Here is a 9961-nt window from a genome sequence, read left to right on the forward strand (position 1 = left end):
TTTAAAATCTATATATTCCATCTGTAATTCCATAAGTATATACCAACAATATTATTCCGTCGGTCTATACCGAGCGAATTACAGACGGAATACTATCCATCGGTAATTATTACCGTAATTTACCAATAGAATAAGTTTGTTGGTAGTTATCATCATAATTTACTAACAGAATTATTCCATCGATAATTTCGTTGGTTTTAGGTGAATTTATGGTAGTGGAAAAAACATAAAGCTTAATTTTCAACCAATTAAATGCTGAAGAATTAATTTTTTTAAAAAAAGCATATCAATTACACAAAAGGATTAAAAAAAGTTGAAAAAATTAGCATACAAACTAAATCTTATGCTTGATTGAAAGGTAAAAATAAAAAGAAAAATTAATTGAATAAACAAACTAAAAAAAAATAAAAAAATCAAAATCAAAATTAAAATGAAAAATATTGATTGAAGGGTGAAATTAAATAGAAAAAATAATTCAATAAAAGACTAAAAAATATAGTCAAAAGAATGAGGACCATGTTAAAAAAAATAATATATAGAAAATTAGGATGGAAGAATAAAATTAAAAATAAAAAAAAAATTATAAAAAAATCAAGAATAAAATTTAAAATAAAAAATAAAGATTAAAGTTGAAATACCCACAATAAATAAATAAAAAACACCAGAGTATAATTTTTAAAAGAAAAGAAAAAGAAAAAAACCCATTTGTAACAAATCTGACCCCAGAGTATAATTTTTAAAAGAAAAGAAAGAAAAAAACCCATTAGTAACAAATCTGACCCCACCACTTGCAGGCGTCATTCAATCACGAAACAATGTTTTTAAATCAATTTTCTCAAGGCCATTTAGCTTCTTTTAATTAATATAAAATTATCATTTTCTCGCTTTCATCCAACTTGTGTCCCAACTTCTTAACGTTTACCAAGGGTTTGATAACTACTTAAGCCAAAGATTATTGTGCGTGCTGCAAAGTCATGCACATGCCTTCTGCTCGTAGACACTAAAAACTTAACCGAATTTATTAATTTCAAATGACAATTTATGTTGCACGAGAATGGTGAAGATCAGCAGGATTAACTTGTACCAATTAAGAACTTAAGCTAGTCGAAGACAAATACGAAACTGTTCTTTTCCTCTCTATTTGGACAAAGGCCATTACATACTGCGTTACCATGTCTTGATCGTGTCGTACGTGGTGATTGAAAGAGACATGATTGCTGTTTTGGTATGGAATAACTGAGAAGTCCATCGGAGGAAAATGTAGAATTTCACACAAAACATATCGCCATTAATAGGACACCAATTGGGAGCAGATGGGAAGGCCGTTGTGCCAACTTCCTCTTTAAGTTTCAAGAATTATAATTCTTGAAGCTCAGAGGAATCGAGCATGAGTGCTGCACAAACGATGTGGCCGAGGGAGCACTGGTCCATGGTTCTTTTGAGAGATACTGATTTCAGAACCTCTTTTTCTGGCAAAATATGTGCTTTGACTGAAGTTGTACAGAGAGACGGGACGGCAACGGAGAATGGGAACGCAAATGGAGGTGGAGATGGGAGTGGGGATAAGGATGTTTACGGCCTTGACAGGGTATGGGGTGGGAATAAAGGGTGTTTGAAGCCATCTAGGAGAATTCAGAGGCAGATAGAAACCACTCCCGACCTGTCCGGTTGCCATTTTTACCGTCGAAGAATCCACGCCCTTGGCATATTCTCTGAGCAAATACTTCTGAATCTTCCCAGTTGATGTCTTTGGAAGCTCATCTTTGAACACCACGATTTTTGGTGCCATATAATGCGCCATCTTTTCCCTGCAATAATCAATTATATCTTTCTCATCAGGTTTGTCAGCCAAGCCATTTTTCAAACTCACAAATGCGCACGGTGTCTCGCCCCAAAACTCATCAGGCCTAGCCACCACTGCTGCCTCGTTAACAGCAGGATGTGTATACAACACAGACTCGATCTCTACACTGCAAATATTCTCTCCACCGCTAATGATCACGTCTTTGGACCTATCTTTGACCTCTAAATATCCATCTGAGTGCACAACACCCACATCTCCCGTGTAAAACCAACCATCTTTCATGCACATCGACGTGCCTAATGGATCTTTGAAGTAACCTAACATTACGCTCCCACCTCTCAAAACAACTTCACCAAGTGATACCCCATCTCTTTCCACACTCTTTCCTGTATTGGGATCCACAACGCCCATCTCGGTGAAGCCAACAATCGGAACTCCTTGTCTTGACTTTAGTCTAGCTCTCTCACTTGCCGGAAATGTATTCCACTTTGGTTTCCACGCACACGAAGTGACCACCCCTGCCGTTTCAGTTAAACCATATCCATGACTCACCACAAAACCAAGTGACTCTGCCCGGAACAGCACGGCGGATGGAGGTGGAGCTCCCGCGGTTAAAATTTGAACTGGGTTCTGCAGGCGTTCCGCGTTGGGAGAGTTTGTTAGCATGTTTAGCACCACAGGTGCGCCACACATGTGAGTGACCCCGTGCCTTTTGATCAAGCTGTAGATCGTAGGGGCTTCCACTCTACGAAGACAGATGTTGGCCCCGCCAACAGCTGCCATACCCCATGGATAACTCCACCCATTGGCGTGAAATATCGGTAGGGTCCACAGATACACTGCTTGTTTTGGTAGGCTCCAATCAATCAAGGACCCAATGGTTACGGTGAAAGTTCCTCTGTGGGATTGTACCACACCTTTAGGAGCTGAGGTAGTACCTGATGTGTAGTTTAAAACCACCGGGTCCCACTCACTTTGTGGCTGTACCCACTTGAACTCAGGGTCTCCTTTCTCCACCATGCTTTCGTAAGTACAACAGTCTACGGCTAGTGATGGTGGTGGCGGTGCATCTTCCTCGTCTTCCGTAATGAGGACGAGGGCAGGGCATGGAGTCTCAGGTGGAAACAAAGAGAGGGCTTCAAGAATAACATGAAGTGACAAATAATCAACGAAGACGAGCTTTGACTCACTGTGACGCAGGAGTATGGAAATGGTCCGAGCGTCAAGACGGGTGTTGATGTTGTTGAGGATGGCACCAGACATGGGCACGGCAAATTGAAGCTCATACATGGCAGGAACGTTAGGGGCCACAACGGAAACCACTTGACCTGGCTTGATGCCATTGGATGATAGCGAAGATGCAACCTTGAGACAGCGACGGTAGGTTTGAGACCACGTGTAAGTGGTGCTGTTGTAGATGATGGATGGGCAATCACCATAAACAGTGGCAGCTCTTTCCAGGAAGCCTATGGGTGTAAAAGGGCATGAGCTTGGTGGCATTGGCTTTAGTTCTTCCATCTATCTCTTGGCTAGCTAGTAGTTTGTTAGAATGCTAGATAAATTACAGTCACTAAATATAAGGTTAGCTCAGGGCTAGGGGATGGCTCTAACTAGTAGAGGAGAAGGGATGTTATTGCAAACCGTTGACAATTTAAAGCATCCCGATTTGTCAGAACGGAAATTGTTTTCATAACAACCATCCCTATATAGCATGATATTTTGTATAGTACAGGGCTATATATATATATATATTCAACTTATTTTTTAATCGTGCATTGGCTTTAATGTCTGTGGAAGGTTTGTTTATATATTTTAACAATTTCTTAATTGTAAAAAACTCGCAAATGGGAAACTGTAGTATTTCCAAGTTATGCAATTTTTCAAAAAAAATAAAAATTGGATGCAATGGTTTACCGAGTTTTATTTTTAAATATGCTAATTTAATAAAAACAATCTTAGCTTTTTATCTTGTTTTTATGTTCTCCGTTCTTTGCTCTTCTACTGTATTGTTAAACTTTCTTCTATTTTCTACGATCTTCAAAACTAAAATGAGTATGAAAATTTTTATTTTTGTTATTTTTTTAATTGATATTTTTTTTAGTTAGGTTCGTTAATACTGAGTTGGTTAAAAATTAAATTTTTTATTAATTTTAAATTTAGAATTTCATGGGTTACGAGTTTGAAAAATTAACTCAGATTTAAAAGGTTCAAAAGTACTTGTTTTTTTTTATTTTTTAAGTTTATACTTTTCAGTTTCATTTTTTAATGTTTATTTAATTAGAAATTAGACTTTGTTATTTTTTATTTGCTTTCTATAAGATTTTTTATTAATTTAAAAAATAATATAGGTGATCTCGGATTTTTTTATTTATTATTCTCTATTAGATTTTTTTTAAAATAAATTGTTTTTAAGTTAAATTGAATTAATTAATTAAATATAAATATGTGATATTTACTTTAAGATATTTTATTTAGTTTAATTTCTAAGTAATTACTTTAACGGTGCATGTAGTCTCTTTTAATTTTGTTAAGAAGCCTTTCATAGTAGTATTAAAACCATCCAAATAAATTTTTTTTTATGGTAGGATTGCATCCATTATGGAGTAATAATAACTCTCCAACTAGTTTTTTTTCTATTTTTTAATATCATATTAATAAGTTATTTTTTATAATTAATTATTATTATATTTTCTTTATTTGATTTATTAATGTCAGTGTTTTTTATTATATTATTAACTTAATGAAGTTTATCCAACCCAAACAATTTAATAATTCAATCTTAGTTTTTATGTTATTTTAAAAAAGATATTTACATTGTCTGAATATATAATTTTTTAAAAATTAATTGCGACCTAATACTGACGTCATGTAGTTAGAATATGCAGGAGACATCTTTATATAGAAGTAACCTCAAAACAAAGATAGAGGGAAGAGCAGATGGCTGGTGGGGTTGAAATGCCAGCTGATCTGCAGACTTTGGTGAAATGTCATGACAGTGCGAGTACACAATCAAATCGATCTAACTAATGGGATTTGGTCCCACGACACCAAATGTACAAATATACTTAAAATAGTGAATTAAAATGACAGCGGTCGGCAATTACTTGAGGTTTTTTACATAGACAAGTCACCTAAATAATAATTGTGCCATATTGTCTCACCAATTAAATTTAAAGGTTGTGGTAATTACAATGGCACATTTAATTAATATATTTAATTAGTTGTTAGTTTAGTTAAATGTCAGTATTTATTTATTTCATGAATATGAGTCTCGGTATTTGTTGACACTAATTTTAAAAATATCAATTTTAATATTTATTAATATTAGAGTAAAAAATATTACAGACAAATTATTAATAACATAAAACAATATATCTTTAGCCATTTAAAACAAAATAATTAATGCAATTTATTTTAAGTAAATTTTTTTAAAAATGATAATATATTTCTTTTTGTGTAATCTATCTTGTATTATATAATATTTATTAATCAATTAAATTACTACTTCTTACATAAAACTTTTCCCTTCAAAAAATAAAATATCAAACACCTATTTTTTTTAATTATTTAAGATTGTTGTCGTGTGGGATGCGGCAATTACAATGATAATTAATATATTTAAATAATTTCCTGTTTTACAAACATATTTACATAACATGTGCAAACATGATGGGTTTCCCCTAGTATGAGCAGGTTTTGGACAACGGTGTAACTCTTGTTTAATAAAATTCTGAATTTTTTTGTACTTTAAATTATATTTTTCATGTTTTTTTTTATGGTTTTAATGTAAAAAAATAATTATTAAAAAATAAAAAATATTCATTAAATAAATTTCTTAGTAAAAAAGAACTTTAAAAAGAGTGAATTAACTGTGGAGAGGCATAAGTTAAATGCCAACACCCCAAACGTCACTATCAAAAGTTAAATTTTCTTGTAAATCAGTGTTTGGCCTAGCGGTGAAAGGAATTTATCTCCTTTTATTGCACCTGGATTCGAGCCCTGACGTGCACGCCTGTTACCCCGCGGTGCCTTACATGTCTATTGAGTTTGCAGGGTATTCAGTGGGTCATGGGGATTAGTTGTGGTGCGCGTAAACTGACCCGGACAACTCACATAAATTAAAAAAAAAAAAAAAGTTAAATGTCCTCTCCACACTAGGCACGTGCTCAAGTCAAATGCCGCCCCCCTCTAAATCCTATTATATAACTTTGTGAAAATCGTGCGATCTGTGGCCATCATTAAAAAAAAAAAAAAAAAACGTGAACGGTGATTGGATTGATGATAAAATCGAATCCTTGGTCGCGAACAGTGATTCTATTGTTTTTTCAAAGGAAAAGTGCAAAAGATGAAAATATAAAACAATGTCGCAGGGCCTTGCCCTGAAGTCTTTCGGCTATTAATTTATATAAAAAAGGGTGTTTTTTTATATTACATCTTTTGGCTTATAATTTTCCGATTTAAGAAAATTATTGAATAAATTTAAATTAAGCTCATGACATATATAAATAAAAAGAATTGCAAGAGTATTTAAAACTTAACGCACGCAGGCCACATTCTTTTGAACATCAATTTTTTTCTCATTGGAAACGTTATATTGGATGATAATTTTCAATATTCATAAAAACTTCATATTTATAATTTTTTAATTTTCAATAGTTTATCTAATTGCAATATAACCAAAAAAAAGATCATGAATATGAGTCTCGGTATTTGTTGATACTAATTTTAAAAATATTAATTTTAATATTTATTAATATTAAAGTAAAAAATATTACAGACAATTTATTAATAACATAAAACAATATATTTTTAGCCATTTAAAATAAAATAATTAATGCAATCTATTTTAGATAAAAAAATTTAAGAGTGATAATATCTTTTTTTTTATATAATTTATCTTGTATCATATAATATTTATTACTAATTATAAAGTAACTACTTCTTAAATAAAACTTTTCCCTTCAAAAAATAAAATATCAAACACCTATTTTTTTTAATTATTTAAGATTGTTGTCGTGTGGGATGCGGCAATTACAATGATAATTAATATATTTAAATAATTTCCTGTTTTACAAACATATTTACATAACATGTGCAAACATGATGGGTTTCCCCTAGTATGAGCAGGTTTTGGATAACGGTGTAACTCTTGTTTAATAAAATTCTGAATTTTTTTGTACTTTAAATTATATTTTTCATGTTTTTTTTTATGGTTTTAATGTAAAAAAATAATTATTAAAAAATAAAAAATATTCATTAAATAAATTTCTTAGTCAAAAAGAACTTTAAAAAGAATGAATTAACTGTGGATAGGCACAAGTTAAATGCCAACACCCCAAACGCCCCTATCAAAAGTTAAATGTCCTCTCCACACTAGGCACGTGCTCAAGTCAAATGCCGCCCCCCTCTAAATCCTATTATATAACTTTGTGAAAATCGTGCGATCTGTGGCCATCTTAAAAAAAAAAAAAAAAAAACGAAAAAAAGAAGAAGGAATCTTAAAAAAAAAAAAAAAAACACGAAAAAAAGAAGAAGGAATGAAGTAATAAAAAATGGAAAGATATATGTGAGGATGAAAACAATTTTAATGTAATTTTCATATTGTTTTTTCAAAGGAAAAGTGCAAAAGATGAAAATATAAAACAATGTCGCAGGGCCTTGCCCTGAAGTCTTTCGGCTATTAATTTATATAAAAAAGGGTGTTTTTTTATATTACATCTTTTGGCTTATAATTTTCCGATTTAAGAAAATTATTGAATAAATTTAAATTAAGCTCATGACATATATAAATAAAAAGAATTGCAAGAGTATTTAAAACTTAACGCACGCAGGCCACATTCTTTTGAACATCAATTTTTTTCTCATTGGAAACGTTATATTGGATGATAATTTTCAATATTCATAAAAACTTCATATTTATAATTTTTTAATTTTCAATAGTTTATCTAATTGCAATATAACCAAAAAAAAGAAAAAAAAAAAGGAGAAGCTTTTGAGTAACATACAGATGAACTTGAACTACAGTAATACCATCAATCAAACAGTCTCCCTCTTTGAAAGCCCCTTTTCTTTTATAAAATAGGAGGCAGGAATTATTCATGTTTAATTTGTGGTCAGTAATTTCTGAAAATATAGTTATTGTTGTTTTTAAAATATTTTTTTTATATTAAAATATATATCAATGATATTTTTTTATTTTTTAAAAATAATTTTAACTATAAACATATTAAAATGATTTGAAAACATTAAAAATATATTAATTTAAAATTAATAAAAAAAATAAAAAAAAATTAAATTTTTTCAAAAACATTTTTAAAATTACAGTGTTGAAATTGTAGTGGCAGTATTTATTCAAAGTATTTTTTATTTATAAATATATAAAAATAATATTATAAAAAGTGGCAGTATTTATTCAAAGTATTTTTTTATGTATAAATAGATAAAAGTAATATTATAAAAAAATAATTTTTATATCAGTATATCAAAATAATTTAAAAATATAAAAAAATATTTTAAACAAAAAAATATTTAAAATTTAAGAAAAAGTTTCTAAACCCATCTTTTACAGGCACATATGGTTTAAAGGAGAGATTATCCGTTTGGCATCTTCTTGATGCCATTTTACTTCCTGTAATAGTGCCCACCTTCTAATTAGTGGGAGTTTCATGCGAGAGAGGCAGAGATGAATTAAAATAAAATCTAATACATTTTCTTCTCAATTCGGCGTCGTCACGTTCAACAATCTGCCACTCCCCAGGACACAACGCAGACACGAAAAATCTTATGGTGATTACATGAATTAAAATGAATTCATCAGATCTACGTGATTAAAGAATTGTAAAATTCAGATCTATAAACACAGGATGTAGAGAGAGAGATGTGATGATGGAGATTTGAGGATGATAAAATTAAATAAAATTAAAAGAGATTAGGATTTTACACGTTTCATTTCACAAATAGTAAAATAAAAAAAGATTGCCATTCCAAAAGAAAATCATTCAACTAACTCTTGGGAGTAATGTGATTTTTGCATAAGATTGATCACTCATTACCAAATTTACCTAAGAAAAATTAATATTTTAGCATTTTTAAACTACGATGCAAATACTTAATTGCTTTTAAAAACAATATTTTTTTTAATTGGTGTTTACAGGTTTTTTCATGTTTTTTATATTTTTTTTGTTATAATCAAGTTAATTAAATGAAAATTTACTATTTTAACATATATAAAATATAATTTAAAAATTTAAAGTTGTTGGACAATTAAACTCCTCCTTTTACTTCTATATTAAAAGCATTCTGATGTAATCTTTTTAGTGGTTAGATATGTATACATGGTTGTGTAGTTGTTGAGTTCTAGTGAATTTTTTTTCTTTTTCTTTTTCTTGTCAAAATAAAAAAAAGTTTCATGTCATTTTTTTATTATTTAATTTGTTTTTTATTATTTTAATTACTATTTATTTTATTTTTATTTTATTTTTTTATCTTTTTGAAATTTATTTTTTCTTTAAATTCATCTATTATCTTTTAGTTTCATTTATTTTTACATCAAATTTGATACTTATTATTTTGATTGCTATTTATTTTTTTAATCTTTTTTTAATTGAATTTTATTTTTAATTTCATCCCTTAATATTTGATTTTAATTTATTTTTATATCAAATTTGATACTTATTTTTTTGTTACTATTTGTCTTGTTTTGGATCTTTTTTAATTATATTTTTTTTATTTAATTTTATTCCCCAATATTTTTTTAATTGAGAATTTTGATTTGTTATTTTGTAGGGTTTATATTCTATGGAGTTAATCTGAAACTCAAGATCATGATGATGAGTTTTGAAGGTTATTACATGTTGATTTTTTTTTAATTTTTTTAATTTTATCCTTTATGTCACCCCTAGTTAAATTGTAATAGACCCTTGTATTTTAGTGTCTTTTACAAGTTAGTCCTTGGACTTTAATTTGTTATAGTTGTGCTCCCAATTAACCCCAAACTTTGGTATTTCTTCAATTAAGTTTTTAATTTCATTAATTAAATTAAATCCAAGCTCAATTAAGTATCAAAACTTATCAATTCTCTAATTGAACTCTTGATGTGATTAAACTAATTCCAAGCTCAATTAAGTCCCAAAATTTATTAATTTTTTCAATTAAGCT

General features: G+C 29.6%; 1 protein-coding gene across 1 annotated transcript; it reads right to left on the reverse strand.

The window, feature by feature from the left end:
* Positions 1–994: 994 nt before the first annotated feature.
* LOC105111295 (probable acyl-activating enzyme 6) lies at positions 995–3457 on the reverse strand. The gene has a single exon (XM_011006604.1). The coding sequence runs from the start codon at positions 3320–3322 to the stop codon at positions 1373–1375; it is 1950 nt and encodes a 649-aa protein (XP_011004906.1). The 5' UTR covers positions 3323–3457; the 3' UTR covers positions 995–1372.
* Positions 3458–9961: the final 6504 nt, after the last annotated feature.

Source organism: Populus euphratica, unplaced genomic scaffold, assembly GCF_000495115.2.
Source record: "Populus euphratica unplaced genomic scaffold, PopEup_1.0 scaffold461.1, whole genome shotgun sequence".
In the NCBI taxonomy this organism is placed as follows: Eukaryota; Viridiplantae; Streptophyta; class Magnoliopsida; order Malpighiales; family Salicaceae; genus Populus; species Populus euphratica.